At 42.2% G+C, this 20,162-nt stretch overlaps 2 protein-coding genes across 8 annotated transcripts in view; both read left to right on the forward strand.

Moving 5' to 3' along the window:
• The window catches only part of Pkd2 (polycystin 2, transient receptor potential cation channel), a 38,756-nt gene extending 22,868 nt beyond the window's left edge, over positions 1-15,888 (forward strand). Inside the window, exons 8-15 of the mRNA XM_041642036.1 lie at positions 2,066-2,247; positions 3,446-3,566; positions 7,648-7,746; positions 10,469-10,590; positions 10,817-10,934; positions 11,178-11,341; positions 12,993-13,140; positions 13,650-15,888. Of these exons, the coding sequence (XP_041497970.1) occupies positions 2,066-2,247; positions 3,446-3,566; positions 7,648-7,746; positions 10,469-10,590; positions 10,817-10,934; positions 11,178-11,341; positions 12,993-13,140; positions 13,650-13,886 (1,191 nt within the window). The 3' untranslated portion in view covers positions 13,887-15,888. The remainder of the gene's footprint in view (positions 1-2,065; positions 2,248-3,445; positions 3,567-7,647; positions 7,747-10,468; positions 10,591-10,816; positions 10,935-11,177; positions 11,342-12,992; positions 13,141-13,649) is intronic.
• A 2,907-nt stretch (positions 15,889-18,795) lies between these two features.
• LOC121440930 (THO complex subunit 2-like) overlaps positions 18,796-20,162 on the forward strand; it is a 33,579-nt gene continuing 32,212 nt past the window's right edge. For all 7 annotated transcript variants that reach the window (XM_041641962.1, XM_041641960.1, XM_041641959.1 and 4 more), the window contains exon 1: positions 18,796-18,933. The gene's annotated coding sequence lies outside the window, so the exon portion shown is untranslated. The remainder of the gene's footprint in view (positions 18,934-20,162) is intronic.

Below are 20,162 nucleotides of genomic sequence, written 5' to 3' on the forward strand. Positions count from 1 at the left end.
CCATTCCTTTTTGGCGAGGTTGGCCGGCCAGGTGGATGTGGCCATGTTGACGTGACCAGCCTAGGTTGTTGAATAGTTTACATCATGTAAATGGTTGCTTCTGTGAATCTTCCTGTAACTGTGGATGAGATGACGTTGGCTGCTGGATTCTTTTCAGATCTGAGGAAGCTCTGCCTAGCTTTCGCACTTGTTCTCTGTGTAAACGGCAGGGCGTCTCATGAACAGTGAGGCCGGATTCTAGACAGACAGAAAACTTCAGCCATTTTGAGGCAGCTGCCAACTTGGCACCAGGCCAGGTTCTGTGACTGTGCTGTGCAAACGTTAACTCTCGGTGCATTTAAGCAAAGGTTTTAATTTAATTGAAACTTCACTTCCCCTGTCCCCATAGCCACATTTTATCTACGTGTTGGTCATGGCAACTGTTTTAGGACCATCACAGCAGGTTCTCAGAAGCAGCTTCCAGAGAGGGTACTTACCAGCAGCGCTGACACTGCAAGGCCTGGGGCTAACCAGAAGTGTGGACCTCACATTGCATTTCTCGTGTTGTTATGTCCTGACTCCCACCGTGTAGGGTAACTCTGACATGGCAAAGATGCACCAAAACTATTTTTCTGCTATATTTTTTGTTACCGTTTCTTTTCCCCCTCTTTCAGTTTAATCCTTTGGGGGACATTATCATTGTTTATCAGTCACATTTAAGCTTGTTTTTATTGTATTATAACTGATACAGGATGTGAACGTCATGAGGCAGAAGCTTTGTTCTGCTCTCCGTGACATTCCCAGCCCTGAGGACAGTAGCTAGCAAGGGCTAGATACTCAACAAATGCTTCACACTAATATATTGCTAGTCCTGAAGACAGTACCTAGCATGGGGTAGATGCTCAAATACTTGACACAGTTACTTTCCCAGCCTTGGGGACAGTACCAAGCATGAACTAGGTGCTCAAATACTTTATACTGCTACATTCCCAACCCTGAGGACAGAACCTAGCATGAACTAGGTGCTCAAATACTTGACACTGTTACTTTCCCAGCCATGGGGACAGTACCAAGCATGAACTAGGTGCTCAAATACTTTATACTGCTACATTCCCAACCCTGAGGGCCCCACAAACACATTTTATTGTAATATAGATTTTCCTAGACTTGAAAGAGACAAAAAGTAAATAATGTCTCCTCTATGATAAATGTAAATTACATAATACCATTTTCACCCTTTTACATGCCTGCTTCAGAAGCATGAAGTACCCAGCAGTGTTGTATCTATGACTACTGCACATCCCCAAACATTCTTGCAATCCAAACAGGAAATGCTGTATCCCAACTCATCTACTTTCCATTGTGTTTCGTGTCCCAGTGAATTTGACTGTTTAAAGTACCTCAAGTAGATGAAGGCATACAACGTTTGAGGTTTTGCATCTGCCTTTTTTCACTTAGCACACTCTCAAAGTTCATGCCATATGACATGACACATTACACTCTCTCTTATGGTAGAATAGTTCCATTGTGTGTGTAGAGCACATTGTACCGTCCATTCATCTACTTACAGTTACATTGCGTGTGTAGAGCACATTGTACCATCCATTCATGTACTGATAGTTCTATTGCGTGTGTAGAGCACATTGTACCATCCATTCATGTACTGATAGTTCTATTGTGTGTGTAGAGCACCTTGTACCTTCCATTCATGTACTGATAGTTCTATTGTGTGTGTAGAGCACATTGTACCTTCCATTCATGTACTGACAGTTCTATTGTGTGTGTAGAGCACATTGTACCATCCATTCATGTACTGACAGTTCCATTGTGTGTGTAGAGCACATTGTACCGTCCATTCATGTACTGACAGTTCCATTGTGTGTGTAGAGCACCTTGTACCTTCCATTCATGTACTGACAGTTCCATTGTGTGTGTAGAGCACATTGTACTGTCCATTCATGTACTGACAGTTCTATTGTGTGTGTAGAGCACATTGTACCGTCCATTCATGTACTGACAGTTCCATTGTGTGTGTAGAGCACATTGTACCGTCCATTCATCTACTGACAGTGTTCCTCTGTTACAGCTCTTCAAATTCATCAGCTTTAACAGGACCATGAGCCAGCTCTCCACAACTATGTCTAGATGTGCCAAAGACCTCTTTGGATTCACCATTATGTTCTTCATTGTTTTCTTGGCATATGCTCAGTTGGCATACCTTGTCTTTGGCACTCAAGTTGATGACTTCAGTACTTTCCAAGAGTGTATGTAAGTATCTATGAAATAAAACAGAAAAGTTTTTTTCTATAAATGTGTGAAAGTGTCAAATAATATTTTTAAAATTTATTTTAGGATAAGTTCAGTCAGAGCTGGCATAGAATTTCTAACAGCAAGCTAATGTTCTTGTCACTATCTGACTAGCAAATGTTCAGAATAAAGACACGTTGAAAACTTCTTCTACAAGCGTTGTCCCAGCATAGGACATCCAGTGTCTGGAAATGTTGATTCTTAAGGAAACAGCCTTCAGGTAGGGAGCAGAGTGAAACTGCCATGAAAAGATAGCATTAGTTCAAAGACCGAGATCTTCTCAACACCCAGCCCAGGTGGGAGTTTTAAATGGCCGTTTACAGTGAGGTGCACACATGTGGAATGCTTAGCCCTGGGTTCTCCCCTCCCTTCATATAAGGAAGCCATTTGCCTGCGTTGTCATTCCTCTTGAACAGTGTTTCCTTGTATCTTAAATTTCGACTTCTAAGCAAGCAATAAGACATATTTCTAATATTATAGAAAAAACTAAAACCAGTTTACAAATCTTCAGTCTTTTTCCAGTGTCCCCAAATATACCAAAAAAAAGTCATCAAAATGAAACAAAAATCCCCACAATATTTTGAATTGCAGTTATGTGCCATTCAGAGTTACTAGGTGGTGAGGAAAAGAGTGGATCATAACAGTGGACTTGGTGTGGTTTTGGGGATGGGGTCCCTAGTTAATCTTGCTTATTGATGAAAGCCAGGAAAGGAAGTGATGTCACTGACAACGTCTAGCAGCTGTGACCTCACTTTCAGTGACTGTGACAGCGCTGGAGCTTTGAACCCTACAATTGTGTCCATCTTTCAATATGCGCCTTGTCATTGTTTTTGTTTAAAAATATTTTAACTTCAAAGCAAGCGTGACTATTACAAAGATTTGAGTTACCAGGTTTACCCAGATTATGCATTCTTGCTATACAAATCATCTAATAATCAGATTTAATATTGAGTAGAAATGACATATGTAATATGAAACCATGTAATTCTCAACTGACAAGAAATGACAAGATTTTCCCAAAGAGGTCGACAGTTTTCAGTTTCTTGGCAGCTATTTCAAACTTCCCAAACTGTCCTAGCATATGAAATCATCAGTAATAAATGTGCGTCCACAACTGGAATGGGTTGGTTTTGCATTGTGTTCTGTTCTGTTTCCATAGCTTCACTCAGTTCCGCATCATTTTGGGTGACATCAACTTCGCAGAGATCGAGGAAGCTAACCGGGTTTTGGGACCACTTTATTTCACTACATTTGTATTCTTTATGTTCTTCATTCTTTTGGTATGTATATGTACATATATGTATTTTACAGTGAGGTGATTTAAACTGTATGCTCTTAAATCACCACCATCTTCCTTTCTCTCATGCATGATCACCTATCATTTTAAACAAATACATGGAAAACAGAAAAATGTTGATTCGAGAAAACTTATGTTCATTTATTTACAGTTTTCAGACATATTGTTTTTCCCATGGTCTTTCAATCATCTATATATGTGTATCTAACCATGATAAAATAATTACGAGTGCTGGTTTATCAAGTTCCTAAGTGGCGCTTTGCCTCCCCTGTGGGACGTGCTTGCCTGCTTACCCAGTACATTGTCTCTTACTGCCACCTTCGTCACTTGCTAGTGTGACTTCTCTTCCCCCCTTTTCTTTGAGAAAATAGGAATTTATAAAGCAACTTAGAAGTAGGATGTCAAGAGTCATAGTTTGGTGGAGGCTAAGGTAAAATTTCAGCTTTCTCACAGGGCACAAGCCTAAACACTGTCAGAAAGAATCTGCGTGTATTAAACTTATAAGCAAATCTAACAGCAATTAGGAATTGTTCCAAGAATACAGTATCTTTGAGTCTCTTGATTTGGAACAACTTTTACCATTTACTTTAACTAAGATTTTTTTAAAGGTGTTTTCTTCTTTCTTTAACATTTCTGCATTCTACTTGTCCAGTGAAAAGGTATAAAATAAAGTTGCTTGACTTCGGGAGAAGGCATATTCCCAAACACGGTCATCTAGCCAATTTGTGTAAGGGGTCCTGCCTCACCCCTTTGAGTGCTGGGATCATAGGTGGGCTGCCATGTCTGAACCACACTTGCGTGGGGGCTGGGGATCTGATCCTGAATCCTTAGGCTTATACACGGAGCCATCTCCCCAGCTCCCAGCTTTGCAATTATAAAATGGAGGAGGTAACATTACCTCCCTTGTGTTGGCTAGTGAGATGATCTATGCAGTGCTCAAGACAGGTCCTAGCAGTGACAGTTCTAAGTGCTAATCTTACAGCTGCTGTCACTCATCAATGTCTAGATACTTTTCTGACATTTTCCCTCCCCAGAGGTAATGAATATTCCCATAAGTTTGCAACACACTTTCTCAGAGCATTGTACCTAATAAATCAGATGTACCACCTGTGTGCCATTTGTTTGTATCTAGTGATGGTTTCTAGCTGCAGAGAGGTATACTTAACTCTGTCTGCTTTCCCCACAAATCCATTGAATCTGAGGAGGTCTAAGTTCTATTTTCCTTTCCATGGCTTTTTCAGCTGTAAAACACATCACCGAATGTACAAGCACTATAGTTTACACTCTATATTATGTAGGTAAGAATATAGTGTATGGGAATATAATGGCTCAGGCAATATTTATCCAGTGACTGATGAAGATTAAGACTCATGTTTTAGTGGAGAACTATGATTATCCATCAATTAAGGAGGAATATTGATTAAGATTGGACACCAGAAATTAAAACAGAACATAAATTATACATAAACACACGGGTGTGTGCTCTAGTTCAAGAGAAAGACCCTGCATTTCTAGGCTAGCCAGATGAGGGAGCTCTGGCTCAAGAGAAGGACCCTGTATTTCTAGGCTAGCCAGATGAGGGAGCTCTGGCTCAAGAGAAAGACCCTGCATTTCTAGTCTAGCCAGATGAGGGAGCTCTGGCTCAAGAGAAAGACCCTGCATTTCTAGTCTAGCCAGATGAGGGAGCTCTGGCTCAAGAGAAAGACCCTGTATTTCTAGGCTAGCCAGATGAGGGAGCTCTGGCTCAAGAGAAGGACCCTGTATTTCTAGGCTAGCCAGATGAGGGAGCTCTGGCTCAAGAGAAAGACCCTGCATTTCTAGGCTAGCCAGATGAGGGAGCTCTGGCTCAAGAGAAGGACCCTGTATTTCTAGGCTAGCCAGATGAGGGAGCTCTGGCTCAAGAGAAGGACCCTGTATTTCTAGGCTAGCCAGATGAGGGAGCTCTGGCTCAAGAGAAGGACCCTGCATTTCTAGGCTAGCCAGATGAGGGAGCTCTGGCTCAAGAGAAGGACCCTGTATTTCTAGGCTAGCCAGATGAGGGAGCTCTGGCTCAAGAGAAGGACCCTGTATTTCTAGGCTAGCCAGATGAGGGAGCTCTGGCTCAAGAGAAGGACCCTGTATTTCTAGGCTAGCCAGATGAGGGAGCTCTGGCTCAAGAGAAGGACCCTGTATTTCTAGGCTAGCCAGATGAGGGAGCTCTGGCTCAAGAGAAGGACCCTGTATTGCTACATTGCCAGACAAGGGAAAACAAAACAACAACAAATCCCCAAACAAACTCTTGTATTATACTATAATCTCAAAAAGTAAAGAGATTATTATATTTTTTAAAAATCAAACATGGTCTTGGGAGATGGCTGACTGGGTAGGAGTGGTGCTCTGCAAGCTTGAGCCCCTGAGTTTGGTCTCCAGTAGTCAAGTAAAGAGCCAGAACAGACCGAGTGGGCCAGTGCCCAGGGGCTGGGAGGCGGTTGTTGACAAGCAGGTTCCTGGATCTTGTTATCAGCCAACCTAGCCAATAAGTGAGCTTTATGTTCCTGAGAGCTCCTGTCTGAAAACAGTAAGATGGAGACAATAGAGAGGACACTCGCTCAGGCCTTTGCGTGTGCACTCATTGATGCTCACACCCACACAGGCGTACAGGCACCACAACGCATACACACAGGCCAGAAGACGTCTGTGGGTCTTGCCCTGTTTGTTGGAGAACCTCGGCGATTCAACTGCCCTGTATTCCTGGTTCTTGTCTCTTGTCAAGGAAGAGGTACAAGTGAGGAACTGCATGGAAGTTTATTACAGAGGGCACGTATCCATTTGAAGAGTGAGTGCAGGTTTCCTGAGAGAGTCCTATATTATAGTCTTTCCTTCCTGGGTTTTAGATGATTCTGGGACTTGTGATTCCAGGTTACAGAGGCCCAAGGTTCAGCTGTCAGGACACGGGGTATCTCATTTCTTTGTTGTGTGACGGTTAGGCTTGGAAGGTCTGACATGATGGAGTTATTTGTAACCCAGAGCCCATTTGACTGTTGTTGAGCCCAGCTGTAGGATAAATAGTGTGAGGTGAACTTTGTGGGGGTTTCTTGTCTTCTGCATTCCTTCCTGGCTATTGTTGCTGGTTGTTTGCTTTTTCCTTTGATCTCTGCTGAGTTCCAGGTAATTCCCCATCTCCTCCCAGTCACACCAAGATGAGAACCTAAGCTTGACAGTCTGTGAAGTCTTCACTATTTCACAGAGATTTCCTTGATCTTTCTACTGGGCCTACTCTAGGCCTATTTGCTGAAGTCATTTCAATTCTTTAAAATACGTTCTGTGTACCTCACATGAGTAGATGATAGAATTTGGAAAAAGTTTAAGTAAGTTGATTGTTAAAACTCGAAGAGCTCTTCAGAGTTCTACACAATAACTTAAATGTTTTAAAAATAGAAAACAATAATTCTTCCATCTATACATAAATGCACTAATAGTTTGTAGCTTTTTATTGTCTCTTTGTAAAATATGTCAAAAGGTGTGTTCTAACTTCTGTTATAAAACATTTTGACCAAGCTCAGTATGAGGAGGAATAGGTTTATTTGCCTAACATGCTACAGCCCATCGTGAACACAGACAGTGCAGAGATCAGGGCCGGACCCAAGGTAGGAACTGAATGACTCAGAACTGTGCTGCCTACTGACTTGTTCCCATGGCTTCTTCAACTCGCTTGCTCATACTGCCCAGGACCACCTATGTGCCCAGGGGCAGTACCAGCCATGGCCCTCTCACACCAATCACCAATCAACAAACTGCCCTGCCCTCAAGACTCACCTACAGACCAGTCTGAGGGAGCTGATTTTTCAGTTGAGGTTCCCTCTTTCCAAGAGACTCTATATTGTGTCGAGTTGACAACAGCTCACCAGCATAGCTTGGTTTTGTAAGTGACAGTGGAGAAATACTTCAAAGAGTATGAGAGCAAAACCTAATTAGTGACTGCGTGATTATTCAGTTTTGGTAAAACGGTAAACCAAAAAGGCATGTGTCAGTGCTTAGATTGCTTTCAAAATGTATCTGAGTCTCATTCTTTGTTTTACGTACAGAACATGTTTTTGGCCATCATCAATGATACTTATTCGGAAGTGAAGTCGGATCTGGCCCAGCAGAAAGTGGAAATGGAACTCTCAGACCTTATCAGAAAGGTAGGCTATGCCCTAACCCCACAGCTGTTTTCCTACATATATAGGAACATTATTTTAACCAGCTTACCAAATCAACGCTGATTCCCTGAAATTATTTGAAAGGTAGGTCACCTTACTTCAGAAATAAATTAAATGTTTTCTTTGGGAGGCTTGATCGATAAGTTAGGTCTTAAATTTTGAGGATCTTTTTATGATCTGAATTTAATTTTAAAATGATTTTTTTTGGTTCTTACTCGGTGCCCCATAGTCCTGAATTCACACTAACTGAAAGGGGTTGGGCCACATAATCTAATTCTGCCCTTCTGTCTCAGTTAGCACTTGAGCTGAGATGGAAGGAAGGCAGACACTCTCCTTTAACTCTGGCCTTTCCGTGTAGAAGACCAAAAGGAAAAGTTCCTAGCTCCAGGCCACAGCTTGGGGGCCTGAGTTCTTTGTAATCCTTAATTAGGAAGGAAGGGTAGGGAAGTGCTTTGTTCTTCTCTCTGTAGCTTCCTTTGGCTTAAAACTAAAACTTACCTAAAAATAAATAGGTGTATAGACACCCTCCCATCCTGGTAGGGTGGAATCTCTCCTTTACTGTTTTTCTGTTCATGCCTAACAGAAAAATTCTGTTTTAAGGGAAAACTTCAGCTTCATAAAGTCCCTTGGACAGAACCTAAGTGCCTGTTGTTTTGGGAACACCCAAAACATTTTGCTGTTTTTTAGTGTGAGCAAGAGCACTCCACACAGCAGACTTCTGACATTCAGGAAGTTCCATTACGGCATGGTTACATAACGTCAGGCCTTCAACCACAAGGGCTCAAATTTGTTTTCTTGCATAATATTGTGGGACATGGTGTAGAGTACAAACTCTACTGTTAGCTGTTGAGTCTATAGACGCCCACCTAAGTAACAGGTTGTGATCCTTCATCTGTTCTGATGGCCACGGGGCAGCTCTGCTTCAGTTCACATATGCAAAGCATGCGGCCTTGCCTTCTTGCCTCTCTGAAAAATCCATGTTTTCAATAGGAAATGAGAAGGGAGCTGCAGAGGTGGTTAGGTGGTTAAGAGCACTTGCTGCTTTATCGGAGGATTGGTGTTTGGCTCCTGGCACCCTCGTGGAAGCTCACAACTGGCTGTAGCTCCAGTTCAGGGATTTTTGACACTCTCTTCTCACCTCTGTGAGCACCCACAGGCACATGTGCGTACATACACGTGTGCATGCACACACATAAAAAATATTTTGTAAAAGTAAAAGACCTGACTGAGAAAGAGAGAGACGTGGTTGCTAGAAGTATTAGCTTACTGTGGGAAGGTAGTCTCAGCTGCCGATTGAAGGATCCAGGTAAACAGCTATAACAATTTAGCGAAGATCTGTTTATTACAAAATAAATAATATACAATTTAATGAAAACATGTTAGAGGGAATGACATGCAAATAAATATCGTGTTAAAGCAACTCTTAGGAGGGTGTCTTAGTAACCTAGTGCAGTGAGGAGATAGCACGGCCAAGGCAACTTGTCAGAAAAGCATTTGATAGGGGCTTGCCTAGAGTTTCAGAGGCTGAGTCCGTGGTCATCAGTGGGAGCATGGCACCAGGCAAGGAGGCCTGGCACTGGAGCAGTAGATGGGAGTTTACGTCTCCTCTGTGTGTTGCAGGCAGAAAGGAGAGATAGAGATAGATAGAGAGAGAGAGACTGGGAATGGTATGAGCATTTGAAACCTCAAAGCCTACCCACCTCCAGGGCCACACCCAATTCTTTCCAAATAGTTTGACCAACTGTGGACCAAGCGTTTAAAGATGTGATATGGTGAGAGCCGCTATTCAAACAGAGATGTTTTTCAGTAATAAGTGAGAAAAAGAGAAAATGTTAGGAGCTGATCTGTTTGTAGAGAGGGTGTGACAATTCACTAACAGAGCAAGTGTGTTCAGCCCACATTTTTGTGGAGAATCCTGGATACGTTTACAAAGACATTAAAGACTTGTTTTCCGAGCTTATAATAGTATAAGTTTCCTTGCACTCAGTAAATATTGGACTTGGTTTTATGTTTCTATAAATATAAAACTGAATATAGAATTATAAATGTATAATTAATAAAGGTCATAAAACAATTAATTTTGTTCTTGATTATTCAGTCACTTTACACAATTCAGCCTTATAGCCCTGCTTATCATACAAAACTATGTCTCTGCTTCCCTTCTGCAGCACTGGGATGAGCCCAGGACTCACACATGACTAGTCAGTCCTTGATCAGTGGGATATTTCCTTAGCGCTGCCTCCAGTTTTTTGAACACCCTCAGGCTTATTTCACTGACTTAAAAGTTGTTTTTACCTCTTAAGAAAATTCTTTGCTATTGTATGAAAAATGATCAATCCATAGCTTCTCCACAATCCCTTATATCCTGGGGAGCAAACAGCTATAGAATTCAAGGTGGTTTACATTTGAAGTATATTTAACTTTATATTTTAAGTGTCAATTTTATTTCAAATGTAAACATACACATACATATACATACACACACATATAAGGAAAAAATCTTTAGTTCCTGATTTATTGAAAGACGCTGAATTTTCTGCAAGTTTTATAGAAAACTGAGATTACATTCGTTATTCATTCACCAACACATTTTTCTTGAATTATCATATTCTACCAAGTGCTGAACTTTCAATAGTTCATTGTAACTGACAAAATTCAAAGAGAGAATAAACAAAATCATGTCTTCTTCTTTTCTTTTCAATAGGGCTACCAGAAAGCACTGGTCAAACTAAAACTTAAAAGAAACACTGTAGACGACATCTCAGAGAGTCTCCGGCAAGGTGGGGGCAAGTTAAACTTTGATGAGCTTCGGCAGGACCTGAAAGGGTGAGGGCTGCACCGTAGAACCTGGGAGCGCCTACTGTACATGTTAATTCGCCAACGAGAGATTGTTTCTGTCCCAAGTACTGGTAGAGAAATGTTTTTCATTTGGGGAAGCAGGTATCTTTCTGGAGCATGCTGTGTATCTCCCTTCCTCCTGCATTCTGATGTTTCGATGTTGGGGCTGAACCATGGACTGAATAATTCCCCTCAACCCTCTCAATGCTTTCAGGAAAGGCCATACTGATGCAGAAATTGAGGCCATATTCACTAAATATGACCAGGATGGCGATCAGGAGCTGACGGAACGTGAGCATCAACAGATGAGAGACGACTTGGAGAAAGAGAGGGTGAGCACTTGAGGGGATGCCTGGACTCAGTAGCCCCATATTCTAGCAATCCTTTCTCTCCTCACACCCTCAACCTACACACTGATAGTCTGCTTATTCACCTTGTTCATCCCTGTTTTAAAATGTCAATCCCTGAAATAAAAACTAGGAAACAGATCTGGAGCACACTAGTTTTCCTGTTGGTAAAATTTTTTGTGAGGTCTTGGTATGTTGGCCCCTATTGGAAGACTCCATATTCTTCAGGAGGACCTGGACTTAGAACACAGCTCTTTGCCACGTCCCATGAGCAGCAGAAGTTTCCCTAGAAGCCTGGATGACTCGGAAGAGGAGGATGATGAAGACAGTGGGCATAGCTCCAGGAGGAGGGGCAGCATCTCCAGCGGGGTTTCCTATGAAGAGTTCCAGGTGTAAGTACAAAGTTTCCCCAGTTTCTGTTGACCAGGGTCAAAGTGAGATGACACGGCTCTCATGGAGTTAAACGTTTAATTCTTTTCATGTCTAATATCATTTCTTTAAAATAAGTTTTAAGAGTATTTTTTATAATAGATCTGCATTATAAGAAATTAGGGAAGCAGAGAAAAACATTAATATCTTCTTTGTTCCTTCCAACCAAAATATCTTAACGAATTTTAGAGTCCATGTCTCCTTTTACATATATGTGTCTCCTTTTTACATGTCTTACGGCCTAACACAGGGTCTGTCCTTGAGCAGATTAGACAGCTCTCAGTTCCTGTCTTCTACTTCCCTGTTGACTTGATGCTTGTTTACTTCTGTTTGCTTTGGAGAAAGAGGCAATCAGATCTCTATTAGTCAATTATTTATTTCTCCCTTTAATTCTAGAGAGTTCTACTCAGTGTTACATGAGGCTGCTAGGCGCATACATGTTCATAACAAGGAAGTCTCGATACTTCAGGTCTCCTTTCATGTCTTTATCATAAGTGAGATGTGTTGCTTTTCTCATGAGAACGTAGCTCAGTGACATTCTTCGTTCATTATAAACCATTATTTTTCTTGTTTCCTTCCTTCACTGCGTATGTCTAGATGTGTAGCTCTACTTTATCCTACTTGCAGTTTCCTGAGTGTCTTGAATTTGCAATGTTCCTTGTCAAACCTAGGGACAGTATTGTTTGAAGAAGATGGGTGTTCAAGCATTTTAGATGTCATATGTTCTCACTTCTCTTCAGCTGCCTTTTTGATAAGTGGTTTTCATTTGTCATATCTTCGTGAGAAAATTTCCAGACCTTCAGAAGGATTGAGTTTTTAAATATAATTTTCAATAGCTAATTCTTTTTCTTTCTTTTTTTCCTTCCTGAGTCAGTGTTTCTCTTTATGGTAGCCTTGCCTGTCCTGGAACTCATTCTGTAGACCAGGCTCGCTTTGAACTCACAGAGATTGGCCTGCCTCTGACTCCCAAGTGCTGGGATTAAAGGCGTGCACCACCACCACCTGGTCCTTGTTAATATTCTTATCATTGGAGAAGTTGTCTTCAGGGGCTGCAGTTAGTGGCTGAATCACAAGGAGAAGGGCCAGGGAGGGAGAATTCAAACTGTTGCCATTTGACATATTTTAAGGCATTTAAATATTTGTATTCAAAATAATGAGATGTTAAAGGAGCACACTGTTTTCTAACAGTTCTGTTTGCTTATAATTCTTTCTCAAGAAACATGATGCAGCGTGATTTCTGGTGTCACCTTGGACACCTACTGTCTAGATGAATTATGATTTATTTACATGATCTCCCACTAGTTGTTTACCATAGCCACTGTTCAGTGCTGTATGTGAATACATTTGTAACACAAAATTACATATATGAAACTTCCTTTAGAATTTTTCCGAAAAATGGTACTTGTGAATAAAGGCTTTTAAAGCGTCAGACACAATTTTATTGGCAGGAAGAATTATCATTCCCACAAGCAGCCCGAAACTTTTGTCTTTAAGTCTTGCAAACACTTAGAAAGTATTTCGTGCTGTCGCGTTATCTTGGCGTTTCCGTGAATGAGTCCTGTGGGCTGAAGGACATGGAGATGTGACTTCTGTGCTCGCCGTCGCCCCCTGCAGGCTGGTGAGACGCGTGGACCGCATGGAGCACTCCATAGGCAGCATTGTGTCCAAGATCGATGCTGTCATCGTCAAGCTTGAGATCATGGAGCGGGCGAAGCTCAAGAGGCGAGAGGTGCTAGGGAGGCTGCTGGATGGAGTGGCTGAGGTGAGCAGTCATGAGCGTAAGACGCTGACTGGAGGACTCGGTCTTTACTGATAGGAATGGACACACACGACACTTTTCACTTGGAAATATTGAAGAGGAGCAAAAACTAAACTTTACATTTACATCATTCAAAAATACTGTTTTCTATTCACTTTTGTTTTCAGTTTTTCCCCCTTAAGCAGAAACATTCTTTAGTTCTTTAGAGCACAAAGGTAATCCTCTCGTTTTGTAACTCTTAACCCGATTCCTGTCATCCTCCTTATATAACCTTAGATCAAACAATCTGGAGGCATGGCTCTTGATACCCCTGTTTGAGAGTGCTCCCATTAGTGGAGCAAACAATCAAGTGAACAGTTAGTCCACCATCTCTCAGAATTGTTATTGCGTACTGTCTCCACCTCCAGTCTTCCATAACTGCACCATATTTTACATAAAACTCAGTTGCATTGTGGAATAATTTAACAGATAGCATGCCCAGGTTTCTGCTATTTCTTTAATTTCTTTGTTAGGATGAGAGACTGGGTCGTGAGAGCGAGGTCCACAGGGAACAGATGGAGCGCCTGGTGCGGGAAGAGTTGGAGCGCTGGGAATCGGATGATGTGGCATCACAGACAGGTCATGGTCTGGGGACACAAGTGGGACTCAATGGTCAGCCGCACCCCAGAAGCTCCCGGCCTCCTTCCTCCCAGTCGGCAGAGGGCCTAGAAGGCGGAGGTGGGAATGGAAGTGCCAATGTTCACGTGTAATAATCTGCGAGGGTTTGCATGTGTGTTTCTCAGACAGGAAGAGGTGATGTCCAGTACGGCAATGTTAATTACAATATTTATACACCTGGCTACATGAGGATGCTGGTCTTTGTGACCAATTGTTATAATTGTCTGCACTTTAATTTATTTTACGTAAACTTTGCCCATGGTTCAAGGAGGATTGTTTTACTTTTTCTCATGTGAGAAATCTAGATGTAAATATTGAGTTCAGAAAACAAAAAAAAAAAAATTGAAAAGTATGCCCAGTAGCTGCCCTGTCCAAGTCTTCAGGTGACAATGAAGAAGCCTTTAAAAGTTGTTCTGAGTTCATGTCCAGTCCCTGCATTCGGCAGTGGCAGTCCTGTACAATGCCTTAGGGAAAACCAGGCTTTTTTTCCGACTTAGATGTAACTTGAGAAATTACTGCAAGCTTCCTTCTAAGAAAGCAGTCTTATTTCACCAGCCTTTCTTGGGTGAACTTCTCTCACAGACGGAGTAGGAAAGAACTCCCAAGCAGAGTACGGACATGGAGCCATTGCTGAAATGTGTATCAACAGTTGGGATAGATATTAAGTGCTATCTCATTTTTCCTATTATATTCCCAGTTTGTGGGACTAAGCATATCATTTACTTTTTGTATTATTTAACTTTTGTTGGACACTTGGTAAGAAAAGCCGAAAGGATAAATTATAGGTTCAAAGGTAGGAGAATTGGAAAGAGTCCTAATCTGTCACTAAACTTGACTTTTCAATTCTTTCTTAGCATAGGAATTTCTCCTGTTTGTTTCACTGCTGCTGAATCTAATATTAAGATAACTAATGAGTAAGACAAACTTACTGGATATTTTATTTTCGTATGCAGTGAAAGTTTTAATCCAGCAACTATGCACATATCTACTTTAAGGAAGTTAAAAATGCATAAAAGCTTTATAAAAGGAAAGGTTTGGCTTATGTTCTATCTAAAATATAGTTCTCAAATATTCGTCATTTTATATTTCAGAATGAAAACATACAATGCAAATTTAGTTCATTTTCATGTGAGGGGCCTCTAATATTAAGGGGTTTTCCATTATTAGAAGGGATCAGCTAAATGTTGCATATCAGCAATGGTTTCATTAGGCAAGGGTCTCTCTAAATTGGTGGGAGAAATCTATTTCTAAATATATGTTGCTGTTGTTGGTGTTAAAGACTGGGTTTCACTGTCTAATCCTTGCTGGCCTCAGACGCACAGCGATGCATCTGCTCTCTGCCTCCTGCATGCTGGGATTACGGACATGTGTAATCACACCAGGCTAAAATGATTGTTTTGAAAAGTGCTGAGTAACCTGGTCTTTTGAAAGCCAAGGACAAAAGCCACGCTGGTCGGCATTCAGCAGATAGAGACCAGGTAGAAGACTGCCCTGGACTTGAGTGCTGTTCTTGAAATTCTCCAGCATTCATTTAGTTTATCAGACCTGCAACAAACTGCCGAGCAGACAGACCTTTCTAGAAGCTTCTACAGAAGCAAAGCTTATTGAATTTCCTTAATTTTGATGACTCCCGTCTATTGTATTCTCTTTTAAATATGCTATGCTAATGTTTTTTCCCTGGGTATTGAAGTTTGCTGTCCAGGGGTATATTGTATGTATGTACTTACATATGTGTATCATGTTGTTACATGTAAACAAACTTCAACTTGAAGTGCATTCATTATGTGGTATCCATGTGTATCGACCACGTGCCATATATCTGTTATGGTCACTGGAACATCATTTTATGATGCTTGTTAATATACTGTTTCTCATTTAACTTGTAAAATTTTGCAGAACTCTTTTTTCTCTTTTCACATATACATTTATATATTTTTCTACTTTGGTCCTGGGAAGTTCAGTCCCAATCTCTTTTCTATTATCTTCCCCTCTGTAATAGGTATAGTTAAGATATATATTCAAGGTTCTTCTGACAATCAAGAATTTCCCAACTGTAATAGTTTGTACATTACTAAATAAAGACTTGACATGGTACCAAGGTATAAAAAAAGTGTCTGCTTCCTTATAAGAAAGAGTTGCCTTTTATTGTGGCATAGACCCTGGAAAAGTACCTTCTTTTCTGTGTCCAGTAAGGACACAAGTAACACATTTCTATGCTTTTTACACTAAATATACATTTATAGACTCCCAGTACACCATTGCACAGTCTTCTTTCTTTTTCCTCACAGAAGTATAATCCAGGACAAAGACTTCAGGGCAGGAGGACACTTGGGACACACAGGTCATAGGAATGTCAGAGTGTGAGAGACACAGCAGGGAAAATGTCAGTAGAGGGTGTGTTAGTGTACTCTTAATGTTACTGGCTGCTGGAACTCTGAGAAGCAGTGTGCCATGCACAATTCAGATTTACTCCACCCTCTGAGAATGGCTGTAATTCTCGTGTACTAGTAGTAAACAAAGCAACCCTTCACAAGTTCTGGGTAAAGAAAAGCGTGTAGACCTGATAGCTGACACTCACTAGGCATTCCAGAGATATGCCACAGAGGGCTTGCCTATATCATGTACTAGGCATACCATGAGTGGTTCAGTCCCAGGGGCTCTTGTTCCCCTAGATACAATGGAAATAATGAGGGGACTTGTTTCACATGACCTTTTCAATTGCCCATATAGTGGAGGAGAAAATAGCACTTAACTTAGTTACTTTTCTATTGCTGTGCTAGGATGGATATCATGACCAAAACAACTTATAGAGTTTATTGTGACTTACAGAGGATGAGCCCATGACAAATAGGGTGGGGAGTGTGGCAGCAGGCAGGTAGGCATGTCGCTGGAGCACTAGTTCACAATTTCCATCTGGTTAATAAATATCAGGCAGAGAGGTCTCCATGGGAATGGTGTGTGCTACTGGAACCTCAGTGACCACCTCCCAGTGACATAAGGTAACACCTTTTAATACGTAGCAAATAGTTCCACCAAATGGGGACCATATACAAGAGACCATGTGCGGCCAATACCGCTCAAGAATCTCCCGCTTGACCTAGCTCCACTCCTCATATGGCCAGAGGACCTGACATTGTTCTTGCTCAGTAATATCCACTGCTTCTCTAGTCACAATAGCTAATAAATGGAAACGACCTAAATGCCCTTCGGCTGATGGATTGGTAATACAAATATGCATATACACAATGGGATAATATTCAGCTTTAAAGAAAAACAAAATCATGAAATTTGCAGGTAAGTATAGTTCTCACCAAGCTGAAGACATTAAATGGTTGCTGGAGGAAGGGAAGTGTTGTGGGAGTTGCCGGCTGCGTTCCTGGCACCCAGCTGCCCGCACGGCTAGCTTTATACCCGAAATAATTACACAGGAACTGTATTCTATTAAATACTGCTTGGCCCATTGGTTCCAGCCTCTTATTGGCTAGCTCTTACATATTGATCTAACCCATTTTTAATAATCTGTGTAGCTCACGAGGTGGCTTACCAGGGAAGATCTTAACCTGCGTCTGTCTGGAGTGGGAGAATCACGGCGACTGACTGATTCAGCTTCTTTCTCCCAGCATCCTGTTCTGTTTTCTCCGCCTACCTAAGGGTTGGCCTATCAAATGGGCCTAGGCAGTTTCTTTATTAATAAGAAATCACTCCCACATCAGGGAAGTAAGTAATCCCCCACCCAAGCTCATGCATGCTAGGAGATTTAATTAAATGCAGTAGGCCACAGAGACAAGAGGCATGAGAGTCAGAGGGGCACTTGGAAGAGGGCAAGGAAGGGGAGGAGAACAAAAGAGGGTAATGAGGGAGACGACGACTAAAGAACACCATGTATGTATATGAAATTACAAAAGAATCAATTTTTAAAATTATAAGATTTTTGGGTGGTATTTTCCTGAAGAAGTGATTTGACCTTTAAAAAAAAAGTGCTCAGTTTATTTCACAGTGGAGAATGGCATCTAAATTAAAAACAACTGCCAAGGGAGTGACCGTGCCCCTTACACAGTACCTACTGGTGTGTGCATGGCAATGTGTTACCTCCTGGTGATGGCTGGTTAAAAAAGTAGGTCCCCGTCTGTGCAGAGTCTACTATTGAGACAAAAAAAAAAAAATGAAAACAAAAAACCTTACTAATGCTCAGGAGAAAAGATGCATCTCTTACTTGGTTTTATGCATTATTTCTGGTTTATGACAAAGTGGTTGGATATACATACACATACATGAACCATGATTATATATATGTACACTAAGCAGATAGCAATAGAAATGGTAATTTTCAGAGATAATTTAAAAAATGAGTTCAAATCTTAATTTGTTTAAAACTTAATGCCTTTTTACATTAAAAAGAATTTTAATCTAAAGAAAAAGACGTAGCTCTCACTCTTCATCAAAGAACCTTTTTATGGCTGATGGATGACAGAAAACCACTAGTCAATAGCCCAGTTCCCCCAGTATAACCTGCAGTAGTTTTGTAAAATATGTTCATGTTTCTGTAATGAAGTATGCGTCCGAGTTCGGTCGGGAGCAAATGTTGACAGCAGTGTCTACGCTGAACAGCCACTGTCGTTGTGCTTCCCCAGCTCGTGGCCTGTGTTGTAGCTTGGACACGCAGAAAGTCCAGACTTGCAGAAACTTGCCAACTTGCAGAAAGAAACTGACTGCTCCCTTAACACACCACCAGGTATCGTCCGTCAGAAAGTTCTCTAGATCCTTTGAGTTTAGCATTCTCCTTCATGAAACGGTGAGGGACCACACAGTTACCCCGGCGACCCTAGCGTCCTCGGTTGCCCCAGCTCAGCCGCCGCTTAACCGTGGTCCTGCCGCGCATGCGCCCAGGGCACGCGAGGGAAACCGCTGTCGCTCGGCAGTGACGTCATCCAGGTGCGGGGCAGCTCCGGCCCGGCTTCCCTCGAGCGTCGCTCCGTGGTGCGGGCCGCGTCTGGTTGGGTCTCCGTCGAGCCGACTGTGGTGGACGCCGGGTGGCGAAGGCCGTTCCCGAGCTGCGGCCTCGAGGCGGTTCCCGGTGGCTGGGGCAGCAGGGCGCGGGCCCGACGCGGCCGCGACCGGCGACGTGGGCCGGGCGAGGAGGTGAGTTCGGCGGGCGGGCGGGCGGACCAGGCGGGGGCAGCGGCCTCCGTCCCGCTCGGCCTGGACTCCCGCCCTCTGCGAAGCGCTTAGACGCGGACCGGGCCGTCGTTTCGCGGGGAGAAGCCGCAGACTCCAATTCTTTCCCGGACGAACAGAGGCCATTAGCTCTGGTGTCCTCAGGCGCTCCCCGAGCCTGGGCTTTTGGTGGCTCCTGTTGGCATCACTCAGTACAAAATGCCCACCTGACGGGCAGTAGGCGGGGTCTGACAGTGAGCTTCGGAGAGTTAAACTGTGGCCCAGGTTCAGTAAAATCAGGAAACGGGAGCGAAAGGGATGAAGAGATTGAAAACATTACCGGGAACGGTTTCAGTATGTAAGTTTCTGCACTATTCTGAGGCTGCAGAAATGCTGGCAACCCGGGTGGCAGCGATTAGTTTATATTCAAGGAAAGGACAGGGTACCAGGCTTTTAGGACTGTGTATCGCGGTCTCTGGGTTTGCATTAACCCTCAGACATTTTAGTACCTGTAGTAGCTATTTTCAGGATCACATTTGCAGACTATCAGCTGTGTTAAAGTAACACTGAGCCTTGTTAATTCTTCGCCCAGTGAAAGAAACATAGCCAAGGTGTTTAGACACGAGCACTGATTGTTTACAGTACTGAAAATACTCAGTGTGTGCTTTTAACGTTAAGGTCTGTTTCCTTGGTATGCCCAAACATTTGGCAGAAATTATTCTTTTGTATGCTTTTCAAAAAAGTCTTAAAGACTCATACAAGTACACACATGCTTCATTTACTCTTAAGAGTTATTTTGATACCAGCAAGCTCTGTAGTTCCAAGAGTTCTTAACACACGGGGGATGACTCTTTTGGGTCAAACCTCCCTTTGACAGGAGTCACCGAAGACCATCAGAAAACACAGATATTTACATTACGATTAATAACAGTAGCAAAATTACTGTTATGAAGTAGCAATACAAATAATTTTATGCTTGGGGGTCACTACAGCATGAGGAAGGTTGAGAGCCACTGACAGATAGGTAAAAGAAAACACAGAAATGAAAAGAAAGCACATAACAAAACACACCAGGACAGTGAGCTGAATGGAAGCTTCTGGTATTATGAAAATAAACCATGTAGGCTTGTTGGCTAGATTTAATTTCCACCACTGCCAATATGGAGGTGTGTGTGTGTGTGTAAAACATACCAAGTATCTATATATCAGAACCA

Source organism: Microtus oregoni, unplaced genomic scaffold, assembly GCF_018167655.1.
Source record: "Microtus oregoni isolate MIOR12 unplaced genomic scaffold, Mior012 000072F_ref0000427, whole genome shotgun sequence".
Classification (NCBI taxonomy): domain Eukaryota; kingdom Metazoa; phylum Chordata; class Mammalia; order Rodentia; family Cricetidae; genus Microtus; species Microtus oregoni.